This window comes from Triplophysa rosa, linkage group LG8 (genome assembly GCF_024868665.1).
Source record: "Triplophysa rosa linkage group LG8, Trosa_1v2, whole genome shotgun sequence".
NCBI classification, from domain to species: domain Eukaryota; kingdom Metazoa; phylum Chordata; class Actinopteri; order Cypriniformes; family Nemacheilidae; genus Triplophysa; species Triplophysa rosa.
In genome coordinates this window covers 15,259,225-15,279,081 of record NC_079897.1, presented here as the reverse complement: position 1 = coordinate 15,279,081, position 19,857 = coordinate 15,259,225, and the positions used below count along the sequence as shown (strand labels likewise).

The 19,857-nt window shown below is 39.6% G+C and overlaps 2 protein-coding genes across 4 annotated transcripts in view; both read left to right on the top strand.

Moving 5' to 3' along the window:
• Positions 1-1,048: 1,048 nt before the first annotated feature.
• On the top strand, positions 1,049-8,962 carry them4 (thioesterase superfamily member 4). The gene is made up of 6 exons (XM_057339121.1): positions 1,049-1,586; positions 1,744-1,936; positions 6,894-7,056; positions 7,237-7,347; positions 7,517-7,641; positions 8,429-8,962. The coding sequence occupies exons 1-6, from the start codon at positions 1,452-1,454 to the stop codon at positions 8,476-8,478; spliced, it is 777 nt and encodes a 258-aa protein (XP_057195104.1). The 5' UTR covers positions 1,049-1,451; the 3' UTR covers positions 8,479-8,962.
• A 1,055-nt stretch (positions 8,963-10,017) lies between these two features.
• rorc (RAR-related orphan receptor C) overlaps positions 10,018-19,857 on the top strand; it is a 35,292-nt gene continuing 25,452 nt past the window's right edge. Inside the window, exons 1-2 of one of the 3 annotated variants that reach the window (XM_057339114.1) lie at positions 13,938-14,119; positions 14,274-14,412. In XM_057339114.1, coding sequence (XP_057195097.1) covers positions 14,352-14,412 — 61 coding nt within the window. In that variant the 5' untranslated portion in view covers positions 13,938-14,119; positions 14,274-14,351. Of the gene's footprint in view, positions 10,115-13,935; positions 14,413-19,857 lie in introns of those variants that run through there. The other 2 variants (XM_057339115.1, XM_057339116.1) reach the window with 2 other exon arrangements.

Genomic DNA, 19,857 nt, shown 5'->3' with positions numbered 1-19,857 from the left:
CATCACAAAAGACGTGACTTTGTATACTAACCAGAGTGAGAGAGGTTTTCCACAACTCCATCTCTCTTTGTTGGATCATCTTTCTGCGACTCAGGGATTTTTCGTCAGCAGAGTCCTCAAATTCAGCTTTCAGAATCAGACTCTTAATTCTGGTAAAAAAAACAGTTTCAGTTCTGTTCATTCATAAATCATGGCTTATTCATTTACAATAGCTTCTCTTAGCACAGTGAGATGCAAAAGTCGAGACGACTGGTGAAATTACTTTTTGCATAATATACACAAAACAATTTCGGCAAAAAGTTGAATGGAAAAATATGAAGTTCGGAATTTCACAGTATTTGATATGCCTCTCTTTTGCATTAAGGTCAGCATTAGTCAGGTGAACTTCACAGGTTAATGCAAAATCTGATGATTTCGTGTAAGGTAGATTTGATGCGCTTCAATAAAAGCTTTGGTACAATGTCTTGGTCAATGCCACATATTTGCTTTGACTTGTAATAGTGCAGCATTTTAAATACTCACATGTTTTTATTTAATTAAACTGTAAAAATAAAATCTGTTTACTTACAGGTTTAAAGTAGATTTTAATACCACACACTGCGGTCTCTATACTTTTGCAGCTTAATGCAAACTGAATTATACTATAATATCATTCAGTATTGATCGAGTGGATAGCACTGTATATTGCACACCTGTCCAACTCAGCAATTCTGTCATTATTTTCCTCATCTTTCTGTTAAATAAAAAGCAAACCGTTAGCAGTATGCATATCAACAAACACACATCAATGCCATTCAAATAAACAGCATTTCTCTACCCTTATTCTGTCCCTCTCTCTCTGGTCGTATTTGTTTTTTGAACCACGGAAATCCCGACCAAACATTGTGCACCGATAAAGAACTGTCAAAAAGTATTTTAGCAGTACAAGCAGAAAGTACGCGAACGTTGCCGTGACAACAGGCGAACCCCGAATCCACCAATCAGAAGAGTACAGTACTGTCACGTGGCTAGAATGACACGGTAGTTCCGCCCGCGTGCATGAACTGGCCAATCATTGAGGATGTTCGTCAAAGTCACACAGTACGCCGGTTTTGCTAGTATTTTCCCCTTAGGGTTTATCGTCTTATTACGCAGTCCTTTACATTTAGCCTATTGACAAATACTTTGTTTTTATTAAACAGTAGGACGACGATCGGTTGTGGATACGTTTTCCAGTTTTAAACGTTTGGTGGGACTGGAATGTACAGTGTGGCTAGCAGTCCTGTGCTGCTTGTGACAACATGTGCGAAAATCTGGGCGGTGGCAATGTCATCAGTTAACTGTGTCGTATTGTAAATCGTTTTTTAATATTGCTGTTATATAGTCTGAAGAGGAGTTAAGGCTTTTATCGAGCTTTTATTAGAAGAACAGCAGCACCCATCTGCTTGTGTGTTTAGCTTTTCACAGTCATCATGTTAGGACACGTAGCAAGAAGATTTGGCCATCAGATGTCCAATGGATCGAAAGGAATCAATCTTCCCCAGCTGCTTTCTAAAGAGACCCACAGGCACCTCCAGTCCCCATTCCAGACCATCTGTCCCGTTTCGGTATGAGTCTCCACATTTTTGGTCTTGACAGGCATTTTATATTATAACGTATTACATTCTGCTTTCTCTTGAATGTTAGCCAAAACAAAATAAACAAACTTTAAATGAACGTTTGGATTTAAACATTTTTTATCTGTAATGTTTCTCTTGTCTCCAGATGATGTCGCTGTGGCCCTTCTCAGCAAAACCGCAGGACTTCAGTCAGCCAAACTCTTCGTGGAGTCCAGAGATGCTGAGACTTTACGAGCATTATAATGCATTGTGTGAGGCAGAGAACGAAAAAGGAGAAGAAAAGAGAGAGACTTGGCGGAAGCTGCCCAGCTACAATCGCACCATTAAATATGCCACAGGTAAGTGATTAATATCTGCTTGTCATATTGCTCACAGCAACTGTTATCATTTTAACTAACTGACAATAGCACTTTCAGGTTAGATGGCGACACCATAGACCTTTTGCTCACGGGTTCCCCCATGTGATTGAGAATCGCAATTGTGTTACCAGTGTTAAAGGTGCCATAGAATGGAAAACTGTTACACAGACATACAGTTAGGGCCATAAATATTTGGACAGAGGCACATTTTTTGTTATTTTAGCTGTGTATCAATATGTTTTTGAGTTACAGTTTTATAATAGATATTGTCTTAAAGTGCACACTCTCAGCTTTATTTAGAGTGTATTCACATCCAGATTTGCTGAAGGATTTAGGAATTACAGCTCTTTAATTTGAAGCTCCCCCCTTTTTCAAGGGACCAAAAGTAAATGGACAGTTGAATAAAAAGCTGTTTTATTCACATGTATGGGCTTTCCTTAAATAATTTCTTCATAAATGAAGCATTTAAGAGCGGCCAAATCAACAATTTGGTACATTCTAAGAAAAAAACAACACACCGCTGAGCTCAGTAACATGTGAGATAAAAGTGGTGGATGATGACATTATCCTCTCCATGATGAAGAAAAACACCTTCACAACGTCCGGACAAGTGAAGAACACTCTCCAAGAGGTAAATATGTCAATGTTTGTCAATCAAAACAATAAAGAGAATACAAGGAAAATATAGAGAGGGTTCACAACAAGGTGCAAAAGCCTCAAGAATAGGATGGGTAGATTATTTTACTGAAGATGTTGTATGCTCATATCATGAGATATTCCAAGCCTTCTCCATATCTTTTATTCTTTTTAGTCTTATGCAGGCTGAAATTAATTTGATCTCTCCAAAAAAATGCTTTCTAGAGCTTGTTCGGCTATTTCAGAAGTCTAGTGTTCAGGCAGTGTGATTCCATTTCCATGCATGACGTCCTCAGGCACTGGGTCACTGGTGTTTTTTTGGTGATGTAACAGAAGACAGAAGCATCCGGATTAATTCTTCACTTGTCTGTAAATTGTGAAGATGTTTTTCTTTATCATGGAGAGGATAATGTCATCATCCACCACTTTGATCTCATATGGACACCTAGGATTGTTTTGTTACTGAGCTCAGCGGTGTGTTTCCCCCCCCCCAGAATGTCCCAAATTGTTGATTTGGCCGCTCTTAATGTTCCTGGCATCTTTCTGACGGATGTGTAGTGTTTTTGAAATCTAACTATGGTCTGTTTCACTTGCATGGAGATCTCCCTGAACCCCATGATGTGGGTTCACAGCAACAGCTTCCAAATGCAAACACCACAAGTAGAATCAACTCCAGACCTTTAACATGCTTCATTTATGAAAAAATTATTTAAGGAAAAGCCCATACATGTGAATAAAACAGCTTTTTATTCAACTGTCCAATTACTTTGGTCCCTTGAAAAAGGGGGGCGCTTCATATTAAAGAGCTGTAATTCCTAAATCCTTCAGATAATCTGGATGTGAATACACTCTAAATAAAGCTGAGAGTGTGCACTTTAAGACAATATCTATTATAAAACTGTAACTCGAAAACATATTGATACACAGCTAAAATAACAAAAAATGTGCCTCTGTCCAAATATTTATGGCCCTAACTGTAGATGAATAATAAGAGGTCTGTACATGGAAATGACATATCGTGAGCCTCACAACACTATTGTTTTTCCTTATGTAAATCTTGTGCATGCAAAAGACCACTGAAAAAGAGGCCAATCCCAACATAACACCGACGTTGCATATACCCGCCCATGTTCTAGGCCAGCCGGACGTGCACAGGCGAATCATCGGAAGTTCTGCAGGTATTGTGAATAGGGTTGGGCGATGTTTACAGTGAATCCTCATGATGGACGATGACATCGTTGTCTTCTTTAAATAAGCCACGACGTTATGAAGTGAGGCGCATCTAGGCGCAAGCTGCGCAGAGACAGGTCTTTTTACAGCGCGAGCTGGGCAGTTAAGTCAGGCGTGTGTCATCTATACAGTGCAAGCTTCTCAGTTATAAACTCATGCGCGTCTTCTTTATACAACGCAAGCTGTGCAGACACGCATCTTCTTTATATAGTTATAAAGTCAGGCGGGATGCGCAAGCCGAGCTTCTTCTTTAAACACCGCTAGGTGCACAGTTATAAAGTCAGACGCGTCTGATCTGTATCGTGCGAGTATGCCCCTTTAGCCTTGTTTATATTTGTTTACAATGCAATTTGAAGCACAGAGCAGCGAGAGTCACGTGACAAAAGTGAAAGGGACAGTTTTTCGAACCTGGGACCACATCAAGTATGGGAGGCAAATCCTGCCAAATTTAAATAAATAAATTAAACGATGAAAATGAAAACCAGATTAGCAATTTCATTATACACAACTGCGTGCACAATATGTGCCAAAATGAAAAATAAAATGAAATTATTTTATTTTCATTTTTACACTGACAATGCGTTGTCCCTGTCAAATTGAAAAAGAAAATACAATTGGTGATTTGACATTTCATTTTCACTAAAATCTCGAGGCAAGACTGCCAATTTGAAAATGAAAAGGCAAATGTGAAAAATAAATTCTAAAAACATTTTTTACAAAGGTTTTATTAATGTTCACGCAATAATACTGACACAATTCAAATTAAAATGTAAACTTTGATTTTCATTTTATTTTCTCTTCTCTTTTATTTCATTTTCGTTTTCATTTTCTTGTTCACGGTCATGCAAATTACATGTTAATTAGTGGGTGTGGACGAGCGTCTGCATTACTGGGAACGCCCACAAAAACGTCATATCCGTTTATTCGAACGAACGTGTGTAGACCTTGTCAGGCGCTTGGCCTTAGCGCTTTGTAATGACGACGATGACTGTGCCTGGTGCAATACCGAAAATTGTTGTGTGGTGTTCTGCATCTCTGATAAGCTAACAGACGAACAAACTAAAGCATTGGAGAGCCCGTATCTCTAGCGTGCCCTGAAACATGCCGGAGCGCGATTGTCCCCACTCCGCCGCTGACCTGCTCTTACACTGTACATTACCATCCGCACCCGAGCACGCTATCATCATTACACTGTGACTGCTTTTAAGAAAACATAAACAAAGCGATCTTTCTCAGCACAATAGAATCCATCGTAATGTTCGGTTTGAGGTTGATAAGATGTGTTTAACCTCACGCGCGCTGTGCGCAGACCAATTCGCTTATATCACAAGAGCGGCTCATACGTGTTTAAATCAGCCCCACGTACTTCATTCATTATGATTATGAGCCAATCGTTATACGAAGTGCTGCACTATGTTATGAATGCATGTTTTAAATGATGCGCCTGTTTAAATTCCTTGAAGTTCAGCTGTCATACCAAAAACATCTAATAGGCACAGCACTATTAATTGATTCGAATGGTTTTTTTGTCCCACGGCGCGGTGGCAGGCCTGCACTAGTGTTGTAGGTATTAGATGGTTTTTGGTATGACAGCTGAACTTCAAGGAATTTAAACAGGCGCATCATTTAAAACATGTATTCATAACATAGTGCGGCACTTTGTATAACGATTGGCTCATAATCATAATGAATGAAGTACGCGGGGCTGATTTAAACACATATGAGCCGCTCTCGTTATACCATAAGCGAATTGGTCTGCGCACAGCGTGCGTGAGGTTAAACACATCAACCTCAAACCGAACATTACGATGGATTCTATTGTGCTGAGAAAGATCGCTTTGTTTATGTTAACTGTTAACTTATCAGAGATGCAGAACACCACACAACAATTTTCGGTATTGCACCAGGCACAGTCATCGTCATCATTACAAAGCGCTAAGGCCAAGCGCCTGACAAGGTCTACACGTTCGTTCGAATAAACGGATATGACGTTTTTGTGGGCGTTCCCAGTAATGCAGACGCTCGTCCACACCCACTAATTAACATGTAATTTGCATGACCGTGAACAAGAAAATGAAATAAAAGAGAAGAGAAAATAAAATAAAATGAAAATCAAAGTTTACATTTTAATTTGAATTGTGTCAGTATTATTGCGTGAACATTACTAAAACCTTTGTAAAAAATGTTTTTACAATTTATTTTTCACATTTGCCTTTTAATTTTCAAATTGGCAGTCTTGCCTCGAGATTTTAGTGAAAATGAAATGACAAATCACCAATTGTATTTTCTTTTTCAATTTGACAGGGACAACGCATTGTCAGTGTAAAAATGAAAATGAAAATAAAATAATTTCATTTTATTTTTCATCTTGGCACATATTGTGCACGCAGTTGTGTATAATGAAATTGCTAATCTGGTTTTCATTTTCATCGTTTAATTTATTTATTTAAATTTGGCAGGATTTGCCTCCCATAATCAAGCAGGCTTCGCTCAGCATTTTGATACTAATTTAAGAAGGGGGCAATTCCGACTATTGCCATGAGAACCCCAGCTGCAAGCAGTAAGCAGTGATTTTATCCACTTCTTCCATTTCACACCTGACAGTAGCGATCTGTTTGCTGTGTGAGCTAGTGGCATGAGCCGCAGCGAAACAGCCAATCAGTACAGAGCTTAACGTTAATATTCATGATCCGTCTAAATAAGGTATTAACAGACCTTTTCATTCTAGGGACAAATCCTAGGGTTGTAAATGGACATGTCAAACTGTTTCTGGATCATTTTTGATATGTTCTTAATAAAGCCACATACCTTCTATGTAGATATCAGAGAACAATTTAACATATTGTTTCAATGAATTCTTTGGCACCTTTAAAATGTCGCTGTATAAGCTTCCCTGTGGGCAGCGCAATACACGTGAATTTGTTTTCTAAGCTGATGGAACCGACTTTTTATCATTTCCAACAAGGCATTGGAAAAGCTCAAATAAAACGTACAAACTTTTTGTAACAAAGACACGACAAAGTGTACAGTAAAAAGGAATGTCAAATGTCACTTTGTTACTGTCTGGTAGGGGGCGTACATCTCAGCAAACTGGTCCAGGCCAAAGCTCGACTTTTCACGAGATGTATTGAAGAGGAGGGTGCAGCATTTGAATATGTGGCTTTTCTCAATAAGGTGGAGAAGACCTGTGTTTGTGTGTTTCAGGCGGGACATCTACTAGAAGGGGCACCTGGGTAAGCAAACAGTTGAAAATTCTTAGTGTGTCAATTAAAATAATACAAATATTCAGGCAAAAGCATGTAATTGAATGCCGTAGTGGATCCTAGTTCTTATTTTTGACCATATTTTTGAGGTGTCCCATAACATGTCTTGGAACAGGAAATAATGTCAGTCTTTTTTCCCCTGTGTGGCAGTCATTTACATGGAGGTGCTATAGCCACCATGATTGACACGGTGACAGGTACTCTTGCCGGCTACCTGTCAGGACCTGTTATGACGGCTTATCTTAACACGAACTACCGCAGGTAGCGTAATGTTTCAGTACTTCAAAAATTTATTATTATCAAGTCTATAATATAGTTGCACTTTTGTTTTTGTTTTTACTACGTAGTTAGGAAACAGTCTTGTTGTTCATAGTGGCCTAGAGATTGATCAACTGTGATCTCATCTGTTAAACTCTGTTATTCTGTGCAGTCCAGTTCCTCTGGGCAGTGTGTTATTAATCCACAGTGTTCTGGATCGAATAGAGGGCAAAAAAATCTTTGTCAATTGCAAAGTAACCAGCAGTGATGAGTCTAAACTCCACACTGAAGCCACAGGTACATTACGCACGCATGCACAGTTGCACACACACACATAGTTTTTTGTCGGGTAAGCATAATTTCATCTTTATTAATAAGAATTTATGTTATAGATGCACAAGGACATCTTGAAATGTCTTTTAAAGATTAAAGAAATTTGGTTAATTGTCTAATAAGTAATTGTCTCTTACGGCTTTGACAATTGTCACGATTAATTGTCGTATGTAACTCTTTATTTCACTTTTACATTTCGTCTCCTTGGAATTATAAGGTTCCATCTAAAATCGAGTTATTCACATATTCTTATTCTGTGTCAATTTATTTACATTATGTGATGTTTTTTCTTTACGTTGTGTTTATTTTGGGACTTTATTTTTAGAAAACAAAAAGGTTTTATCTACAAAGTCAAATGGAATGCAATAGCTTTGAAGTATCTCAAAACTGCTCAGAACGCAGAAAACCCCTTATAATTACAAGCTGGTTTATCATCTTGAAGTATTTCATTAATTTATGCAATTAAGATAATATCTCTAGAAATGTGAAAATTGTATGACTAACAAAACAATCAGTGTGTAATGACTAAGAAAAGACTGAATGAGAAATGTCATTTGAATGTAACAATGAGTGCAGAATGCGGATGGTGGAGATACCACTATTATCTGAAATAATTGTGGTTAGATCAAATATTTGCGATGAGACGATTATTTAATAATTGTGACAGTCCTAATTGTAGTACACTGATCTTATAAACTCTGCCTAACTAACTCATCTTTTTTACTCTCTTTCCCTGTTTCTCTCCTTGCAGCTCTTTTTGTGTCAATAAATATGGGTCCTTTATTTGGAACACAAAGCTAAGAGCAGCCAAGATTTCACCACCAGGCTGTGCATATCTGTATTTACGTGTGCAGTGACCAACTGATCTAGCTGATAGTTTACCTCTGTGAGTGAGGTCTCCAGAAATGCACACATGTAAGAAATAAACAGGGCACCCACTTACTGTATGTCTACACTATAACTGGCTGCCTCGTTTTATTACTATTTTAAACATTATTTTAATCCTGTTCATTTATTCATTTTAATGTGATTAGTATTTACTTATTTTTATATATAAACTGCTTTAATCTTCATGGTGTGATGAACAACCGTTTCTGTAGTATTTAATTTTGCCAATTTAATACCTCAGTTATATAATGCATATTGCGTTTAAGAGGATGTTACATATCTTGTTGTGAATTAAAGGGTTGCTGTTAAATTATGATATAAAGTGTTATGATATGGATATGATTGAGTAATAATGTATTTACAACTGCCTGCATTCTTATTCATAAAAGCTACTAAGCTTGAATCGTGTGTTTGTGATTTCCTGGAAAAGGTATTTTTCTTAGTTGCTTTAATGCTTCTCAAAATTAGAAACACAAAATTGTTATTTTGAATTTTAAATTCTTTTTGAGTGTTGACATTTTAAAACTAAGTATGTGTAAGATTCATATAATCCACTTTATCACTTTGCTGACATCCCTAAGCAAATTGATAGATATTCTTTATGACACTGAAGTAAAAAAAATCTGTTTAAGAACAATGGTTGATTGACAGATGTGTAGGTGGTCATTCACTGATACTTAAGAAACGATTGTTTTCCAAATCAGGTATGCATTTTCAACTACCTCATAATGTGGTTTTGGTTATCCAATTACAAAAGAACAAACAGTCAATGCAAATATTTCCAAAATGTTTTCTTAATTGCAAGAACACAATGCACAATGTTTTACTATAATAGAACAATAACACTAAGTAGAAAACAATTGTGTGTTGATAATAAATTAGGACTTGATACAATAGTCATTGCAAAGCACATGTCTGGATGGCCATTGGTTGGCTTTGCCAATAATTCATATGTTTATATATTGGCATTGAACACTTAGAAAAAAGACATGTCAACGTAAACCACCCGCTCTAATGTTTATGTATCTGTACTGGTGTAAATAACTGAAGTTGTTTAGAATTTAGGCTAATTCACGTTTAAATGACACCACTTGCTGTGTAAATGTACAGTATTAAGACACATGAAATTAGGACGTTTAGATTTTATAAATGTTCCTTAGCGAGTTATGTTCAGTTAAGACTGAGAACCTGGCCTCCATTTTTTCAATGGCAATATCGCTCCACGTCCAGATGATGTCGCTGTAACCGCTCTCAGCTAAGCGCCGCATGGCCCTCGGCCGAAGCTACATGCAACAGTTACAATTAAATGTCTTAAATATAGGCGTACTGAAGGTCACATTACCTTTCGAAATGGCCCAGGATAAATGTAAAGTGTGTGGCATTATAAATGTAATTTGTTTACAATTTGTCTCTTTCAATGTCACAAATGTTTTGTCTTGTAGGAGACTTTATCTCAGCAAGCTGATACAGGCAGAAGTCTAACTTTGAAGAAGAGCAAGACAGCATCTGAATTTCTGGGCTTTCCTGATGTTTTGCAAGCAGTACCCAGGTGAGCAGTGCTTTGCACATAAAGAGGCTATTAGAATAAAATTTGCCACTCATAATATTTTAACATTCGACTACAGTGTTTTACTTTGACCTGAGTCAAGCACCTTAAATTATGAATGCCACCGTTTAAGGTGCAACCAACCCTACATCTCAGTTGTAAAAAATGGGGGAGCCCCATGTACTGTATTAGAACAGGAAGTGATGTCAGAATATTTTCCTGTGTGGCATTTATGTGCATGGGGGTTCCGTCGCCACCATGATTGACACGGTGACAGTTACTCATGTTAAGACCCAATGTGACACCTGTTGCCGGTGATGTTTCATTACAACATAACAAAACATTTCAAACTATTTACTTTATTTCCCCAATTGTGTAAGTGTGTTTAAGTGTGTGATGTCACCAGTCCAGTTCCTTTGGGTAGTTTGGTTTGGAGGACAAAAAAACGTCACCACTTGTCAAGTGACCAGCAGTAATAAGTCTTCATACTGAAGGTAGTGGACACATACTTTCACAGTATGCTCATGTGTATATAATGATGGGATCAGACTAAAGTAACACCTTGCACACACCCATCAACTCTCACGTTTATCTCCCTTATGCATACTGATACCCAGTGTTGGGTAAGTTACTCTGTAAAAGTAATTAATTACTAGTTACTAATTACACATTCGATAATGTAATTAGATTACTGTACAAGTTACTCTCTTCAAAAAGTATTTAATTACTTATTACTAATTACTTTCTATATCCTACATCAACCTTGATTAGTTAAGTGATTCAAGGATAGACATGAAACGGCTCTTTTAATTCATTCAAATAAATAATATAAAACTACATAAAGTATTATTATTAATTACAAATGTGAGAATTATACATTAAAGCACGGATTTTAAAGTTAGACTTTGAATTTTGATGTCAATTCCTCTTCTCCACACACACATATTACAGTATTTAGTTAAATTACATCAGAAGTAACTGTAATTAAATTACAGAAAAAATAAGAGTAATCCTTTACTTTACTTTTTCAAGGGAAAGTAATTAAATTACAGTAACTAATTACTTAGTAACTAGTTACACCCAACACTGCTGATACCATACAGCTGATATTAGGCATGTAACATGAGTTACTGCTGTGTCACACTATCATTCCTGTCTCATGTTGCCAACTCAATATATTTCTTAATGCCTAATATGTTATTTCTTATTAAGCCAAACACACTCTCATCCACACTACATACGGCAAAGTATTACATTCTACATTTAAGACACACCTTGCACCCCACTTTAAAAGCAGTAAAAATACTTTAAAACAAGTTTATGTACGTTTTCTATCTGTTTCTACTCATTTTTCTCACATTCTCTCTTTTCCCCATTTCTGCCATTGCAGTTCTATTTGTGTCAATAAATGTAGGTTATTTATTTGGAGCACGAAGCTAAAAGTAGCGCAGAATCCACCACAGGGCTGTGCATATCTGTATACACATGAATCCGAATGCAGGTGTGTGTGTGTGTGTGTGTGTGTGTGTGTGTGTGTGTGTGTGTGTGTGTGTGTGTGTGTGTGTGTGTGTGTGTGTGTGTGTGTGTGTGTGTGTGTGTGAGCAGTGACCAACTGATCTAGCTGATATTTTATCTTCGCTCTGTGAATGAGGTCTCCAGAAATGCACACATGTAAGAAATGAACAGAATTTTCTCTCCCTCCTTTACTCGTCTATTCCTCAGATACCGGGCTGTCTTATTTTTAATGATAAAGTGCAGTTGTAAGCGATTTTACCCTCTACTACCTGACCGACATCACTGCAATAGATATAGTTATAACTGCCTTCATCCTTTATTATTAAAGCTACAAATCTTTAAACTTTGCTGTTCCATTCGTCTAAAAACAATTTGTATTGCATTTATATTTCTTCCATTTTATTTATTTCAGTTTTCATGAATAATTTCCATTTATAACCTACATCTTAACCAAAAAGCTGTAGGCTGGAGCCTATAAGCTCAATAAAAATAAAGTCATTATATGAATTACTTTATTATATTAATGGTCCACTATATACATCTTTACAGGGTCTCAGGAATAGGCACTCATATCTCTTGCTATTAAAATAAGACCTGTTTGGCATTGTGTGGTCTTGCTGTCTATTCCATAGAGTTCATAAAGCTGTGCACCACCAATGTGCTACGTGGAGTCCTCTACATGCTGTAGACCTCCAAATAAAGAGGGATAGTAGTGGACAGGTGTCCATATTGTGTTTGTTCATGAAATCTGTTTGCTTCCACATTTTTGCATATTCCAGTAAAGACAACAGACTGACACCACATTGTTACGGTAATGATTGACACATTGTCCACATCAGAAGAGTGTACATTAATATGTGGAGACTTTGAACTCAGCGTGCCTGTGTCAATACTGTCATGCAGGGGAGAGTGACTTCATATGTATAAAGCCACCCATGAGCGCTAACAGATGCAGCTTTACATATAAATTCCTAGTGTTGAGATGCACAATTCTTTAGCAAATGTGAAGCTCACTTTCTCAGTATAAAACATGTCTCGTATGTAGGACGCAGTTGGGCGGGGAGGGATGGGGGCTTCTAACTTTGTGCTCTGGTCAAGTGGGCTTTGCGCGATGGCTTCTGTGGAAACACTAAAGCGGAGCTCTGTGGGGAAATATATTCCATGCGTGGTCTTAACGTTCAAACCTCTGTCTGACCAAGGCATCATTTCCTTCGTCTCAGTGTTGCCTTGTTACTGCCAAAGGTTCAAAGATTTTAATTGCCCATGTGACAAAAACCTGTTGACACTGACATGACATTTTGGTTTTTAATTATTATAACAACATATTTAAGTACAACTACTTTCATTGTGTATGTTTTAATAACAATAAATTAACAAACAAATAACTTATTTTAGTAACCGTTTATGTAACATGAAAAATGATGATAAAATGGGGTGTTTGTCAGTCTAAGCATGGTTCTTATTTCACGAGTTCGCCCTTGCCATTAAATAGAAAATAAATAATAGAATGCGTATTTGGCGTGCTGTCCGGGAGAGGGCTCCGAGTTCGGTATTTTTGCCCGAACCCAGAGCGCTTCCCCCGTATTCGTGCTGATGTACAACAGGCCGATGGTGCGGAGTTTGGGGTGGTGGGAGATGCTGAAAACAGTCGAGAGAATAAAGGTAAGACGGCTTGTCTATATTTATAGGGACTTTCCTCTTATGCTGATTGGACAGATGATGTAACCTAGTGGCTGATGGCGTATTGGTTGAATAATTTATTTGCGCGCGCTCCTCCCGATCTTCGTTAATAAAATATCATAATGATCAAAATGTTAAAAACAATAAATTAAACATTAAAATAGCTTGCCATCACTATTTGTCAATTACCATGGAAACGGTTGAATAAATTAAAATGTCGTCCAATGACAGTTACACATTACATAACACCAGGATTAGGCGTAGGCCCTACTGGCCTTAGTGTCCCAAACCAAATGTAACACATTTTCTTCACAATATTCATTAAAAATATATATATAATAAATACCTCAGGGAATAAAGTTACATAGTTTCAATAAATTATCAATGTATCATTGATTAGTTGGCGTTTAGAATAGAAAATAAAAATAATTTACACAAAAAATATTTCGCACTTTCCTTATCAATAAAAATGTTCTGCTGTAGTTTATGATATATAAAATAGGCCTACACAATAAAGTGAACCGGACAAAATTAAAGACTCTAGAATGTCGCAGCTCTCAATGTTAAAAGCTCTCGCGCTTCCCGCGTCTATTACATAATGATTGATGACATAATACGGTGCTGGCTCGGGACAGCTCGAGCGCGCCCGAACAGAGCAGAGGCAGTGCGCGGGCGCGCGCGCCACAGGCCACTCGGTCAGTTTGTCCAACAAGTGCACGTTTCTCTTTCCGGGACCGGTCAACAGTTTTTCTCTACCTTTGAAATGACAGTAACGCATGCATGTTGCATTCAAAGGACTGCAGGAAGAAAGCGGTGGGGCGTGTTGACATAAAGCTTATTTGTTTATTGACCAAACGCAACAACTTTTAGGAATTATTGAAAATGGCGATGTGCTTGATAAAACGTTTGCGGCGCCCTAGTCGTTAGCTGTTATCAAAATAGATTGTTATTTGTTGTTGTTATTCAGGTAAAACAGCACTAATCATAAGTAAACAATAAGGAATAGTGCGTGTGTTGGCGGAGAAATTTGACAATTTGAAAAGTAATGGAAAATGACGAACCCGAATCACCGGACCCGAGCCTTGCCAACACTCAGAGTAAACGAGGTAAGGGTGTCATTCATTAACCCATAAAATACCGCAATGTTGCTTAATGCTTAGTGGAAAATGTCATTTTCAGATTGGGTTGTGGTCCAGGCATATGGGTGTGTGTATGTGAGTGTCACAAAATGAAAACATGGAACAAGCACGCACACACATACATGGATGGATATGAGACCGGTGGCATCCTAAAAATACACTCCTAATGTGACAGAAGTGCCTGCAGTGTGCCAGCAGTACTGCACTTGCGCTAGCGAAACCACAACACCCGTGACTTTACCAATACCCTGATAGCACACCTACATCTGCCAGACATCTATTTTGATGCCTGCGTTACATGTGCAAGACATATTTTTTTTATTGTTTTCCCATCTGCAATACGTCTCTGAGATGTCTGCTGTCATATGTCATATAGACATCTAAAAGACGCCTGTAAGATGTTTATGATTTAGAATGTATGTAGAACTGCCCTTTCTAAGACGTTTATCAGATCTTTGGCAGGCATCTTACAGATGTACCTGTGCTATGTGGGTATGATCCTTCAACAGCACTGTGCATTCATATGAGTATATACAGGACACTGTTTGTGATCACAGTGTTGACCATGTGTTAAATAATTGTCACTTTGACTGTAATCTTTTGTCATTCTCAGTATAGAGCAGTAGCTTTCTACGTAAAACGTAGGTTTCAAATGTTTTACTCTGTGCCTGAGTGAAGTTTAGTTTTGGAGCAGCGTGTTAAACATTAATCGTTTTGTTTTACAGTATGATGGATGTGATTATGGATATGGATTATGGATGGACATGTAGAAAATGGTAGTTGACAAATGACATCAAGATTTTGGTCTAAACATGTTGTGTTATAATGTGTGAAGTGAGATGTTTTTTATTGCTAAAAGGACACATGTTTGATAAAGTGTCTCAAATAATATGTGGTCATTAAAATGCACTTACAATGAAAAAAATCAATCATTAAAAGTTGTTTAAGATGGAATATAGTACATTTAAGGAATTAACAATGTAATGTCTAATACAAACACACATGCCAGTGATGGAAAGACTGAAAGTTGTGGAGAATAGATGGTGATCAGTCAGTTTGTGAAGCCCCTGAAAAAAATAACTTTTACCCTTTATTCAAATTTTTGTATTGTGGTAACAATTGACATCAGTTATCAGTTGTGTGCCGGGATCTTAGAGCAGAGAGAAAAAAATTAAAGTGATATTCGTCGTCAAGAAAAGACAGAGATAACTGTACTTTAGCTACTGAAACAAAGGTCCCGCAAGGGTGTCTTGTTTGAACATTGTGCAACCCAATATGTCTCTTTAAAGCCTTATTCAGTATTGTTCTGAAGGTGAACTTTTGACTCTTTCGAAATTCTTTTGCAGAGATCCGTTTGTCCAGTGTCCAGTGTAATTCTGTGTACGCTGAAAGTTAGTTCAGCAGTATGATAGTGGGTTAACCATTAACCCCTTTAAAACGTAGTACAAGTTTTGGCCAAAAGTGGTGTGTATTCAAAGATAAATATGTGACATTAGGCATGGAGGTGTATTGCATTGAATTTGCTTAAAATCCTAAATTAAATTCATTTTATTTCTACATTTGTTATCATTTTTAATTCCAGTATTCAGATAATCCTAAATAGGATTTTATAAAATAGGACTTGTTATACATTGTATAATAGGCAAACAAACAAACTCAAATGTGTTAGAAATGCATTATTACGCGACCTGTTGGAATGCTTGATTCTGATTGGCCAGTCGTGACATTTGCAGGTTCGTTATTCCCAGATAACAACCTCTCAAAACTAATAACACACGGTAACCCAGATGCAGCAAATTATTTTGACAGGTTTTTTTTGACAAATTAAAAATAAATGTGTCTTTTAATAACATATATTACATTATTATTCAAATGATTAACCAAATTGCCTGTTAGTGACATTTGAACGTTGTTTCTTACCTTAAAACTGAAAGTAAACGGCTTTTCCTCGGGGTCTGCATTCGGTAAAAATGAGCTAATCAAATATTTCAAATTCACATTTCATGTGCAGTTTTTTTTCTCATGTGGCAAGTAGCCGTGTAATAAGTGGGATAATGTACAAGCAGCCGGCTGTTACCCCGACAGTGTGATCAGGACCCGATGCGAAGCGGAGCGCTTATTTTGCGATAACAACCGGCTGCCTGTACATTATCCCTTACTTAACCCTGTGTCATCCCTTCTCTCCTCCCGCTGTGTGCCTCTGCTCTCGTCTTATCAGCATTGCTCTCTCCTCATGCAGCCCCCTATCTGAAACACTAAAACAAACTCTTTCACGTGTTCTATACGTTTACCTGACACAGCTTCTCTTCTCTGCTCCTGTCTTCTCACTGTATCATGTAATTACAACATGCATCCCCTTTCGCTCTCTTTTGACCATGCACGTTGCATTCTGTGCACCTGTGCACATGGAGCATACTCTCATATTAGCTTGTATTTCATATATTAGCATCTCATGCCTGTGATCACTTGTGCAGATGTGCACACATCAGCACCTTTATGTTTTATAAAAGCTTTTTCAAATCAGTACGTTGGTCAGGTATAATCTCTTTATTAACAAAGGCTTATGCGCTTTGTAAAAAGTAGGTTCAGTAAGTTAAGGCATTTAGGGGACAATAACACAGAACGCGCAAAGATGCAAGACGCAGCGCTCAGGAATGGTTTTTCGAAAAGCGTAGCATATACCCCGAGGGTCTCGAGACGTCTCCACCATGTTGCCATGTCATGCCAACTTGTTACTGTAAACGGAAGCTCGCAACGCTTGCCCCAGCCTCCAAATTCTTCTGATTGGTCCACTGCTTTGGAACTGACATTGATGAGCAGCGCTGCTGTAACGGTTTCAGCACCACCGGCCACGCCCCCCATGTCGTCACCGCCAGCTCGCTTCACCCGTTCCCTCTCCCCGGAGTTCTGAACTCAGTTTCCCAGCATGCACCGCACATCCACCATTTTTGATTAGTCCACACCTGCATCACATCATCAGGATTCTATTTAAGTTTGCACCTTTTTGTTCTTCCCTGTTCAGTCTTGTTGTCTTCACTGCAATTCTTTACCCCGATAAGTATACTTACCTGTTTTTTGAAATACTTACCTGTTTTTGGATATTCCTGTTTTTGAAATACTTACCTGTTTTTGGATATTCCTGTTTTTGAAATAAACTCCTTTTTCTTATCTACCTCCGTGGTGTGCTCTCCGTCTACCAGAACCCTGACAGTAGACTGAACCACACACCATGACCACACCACAGACTTCTCCCGGTCCTTCACCTCCAGCTCCCTCTGATCCCCTCTCTGAACTGGTCACCCTACTCCGGAACCAACCCGCACCTGCACTCCTTCCGTCTAACCCACCATCGGCGTCTAGTCCCATGGCCCTACCCAACCGATATACTGGCTCCGTGGAGGAGTGTAGCGGGTTCTGTCTCCAATGTGAGCTCTACATACAGTTGCACCCCGGTCAATTCTCCACGGACAAATCCAAGGTAGCCTTCATCATCTCCCTCCTGAGCGGTAAGGCCCTGAACTGGGCATACGGGATTTGGCAGGCCGGAGGACCACTTACCACTAATCTGAAGTCTTTTCTTGAGCACTTTAAAGGGGTCTTTGGCCAAGCAATGGATTACCTTTCGGTGCACGATCTACTGCTGAGGCTTCGACAAGGACGCCTTTCAGTGGCGGATTATGCCCTCCAGTTCCGCACCCTTGCGGCGACCAGTGGATGGAATGAGCCGGCGCTTGTCTCGGTCTACCGCCAAGGGCTACAGAACTCGATCCGATTACACATGGCCATCTACGATGACTCGGTCGGTCTGGAGGCTCTCATACAACGATCCATTAGTATCGCCCAACGTCTGTCAGCCTGTTCGCCGTCATCACCCGGTACATTTCCTCCACGGGTTACGACCTCTGCTTCCCGGACTCCTTCAGACCCAGAACCCATGGATGTGGATCGTTTTCGACTATGTCCTGAGGAACGTACACGGAGGCGGAACCTTAACCTTTGTCTGTACTGTGGAGGGTCAGGTCATCGCCTAGCCGTCTGCCCCGTCCGTCCGGCTCGACCAGCGGTGAGTTCTATCCATACACCGGCCTCCTTACCTCACCTTGCTCTTACCCAAGTGGTCATTATTGCACCTAACTTCTCTGTTCCAGTCCACGCCCTGATTGACTCTGGAGCCGCCGGGAACTTCATTTCTCTGAATCTTCTTACTCAGTTGGGCTTCCCGCGCCTAAGGAACGAGAGGACCATGTTTGTGCAAGACATCCTAGGAAAACCGCTGGGCCGAGGTCGGATCACACACCATTCCCCACCCATCACCCTTCACATCTCTCCCAGGCATACGGAGAAGATCTCCTTCTGGGTACTGGAGGGGTCCACCTCCGATATCGTCCTGGGACGACCCTGGCTGATGGAACGTCAACCTATCGTGGACTGGCGCACTGGCATCATATCCGGATGGGCGGGTCGCCCCGCCAACACCAGGGTCCCGATCAAGGAGGAACCTTTCCTAAAACCGGTACTACCCATCCTAGCCACTACCGTCGAGAGTCCTGAGGTCCTCAACTCCGGGGAGGTTCCCGTAGATTATCGGTCGTTCCAGGACGTCTTCTCCAAGCTGAGGGCTACGGAGCTGCCTCCTCACCGGCCATGGGACTGTGCCATTGAGCTGCTGCCTGGGGCCACAATGCCCAAAGGAAAGATCTATTCCTTGTCCATCCCGGAGCAGAAGGCCATGGAGGAGTATATCGAGGAGGCATTACAACAAGGTTTCATCCGACCGTCTGTCTCCCCTGCCGCGTCAAGCTTCTTCTTCGTAGGGAAAAAGGATGGAGGTCTTTGTCCCTGCATAGACTATCGGGTTCTCAATCGTCACACCAAGAGCTTCGCCTATCCTCTTCCCCTGATACCTGCCGCCCTGGAACAGTTACGCCATGCCACAATGTTCACCAAGCTGGATCTAAGAAGCGCCTACAACCTGATTCGGATTCGCCCAGGTGACGAATGGAAAACGGCCTTTGTGACTCCCAACGGTCATTACGAATATAAGGTCATGCCCTTCGGCTTGGTGAACGCCCCAGCAGTGTTCCAGAGCTTTATGAATGAGATCTTCCGGGACCTGCTGGGGAAATTCGTTATAATTTACCTCGACGATATACTTATTTACTCCCGCTCTCGACCCGCTCACGTTACCCATGTCTCCATCGTCCTCCAACGCCTACGCCAACATAAACTATACCTGAAACTCGCGAAATGCCAGTTTCACCAATCCACCATACAATTTCTGGGTTATATCATCTCTTTCAACCAAGTTACCATGGATCAGGGGAAGGTAGAGGCGGTCCAGAACTGGTCACAACCCCATACGGTGAGGGAGATGCAGCGGTTTTTAGGATTTGCTAATTTCTACCCGCGCTT

Bases quoted from the DNA above. Each gene is read 5' to 3' on its own strand.
- them4 (XM_057339121.1), top strand. From the start codon at position 1,452: ATGTTAGGACACGTAGCAAGAAGATTTGGCCATCAGATGTCCAATGGA. The intron at 1,587-1,743 runs GTATGAGTCTCC...TCTTGTCTCCAG, and splicing joins AGACCATCTGTCCCGTTTCG to ATGATGTCGCTGTGGCCCTT. The intron at 1,937-6,893 runs GTAAGTGATTAA...ACTGTCTGGTAG, and splicing joins CACCATTAAATATGCCACAG to GGGGCGTACATCTCAGCAAA.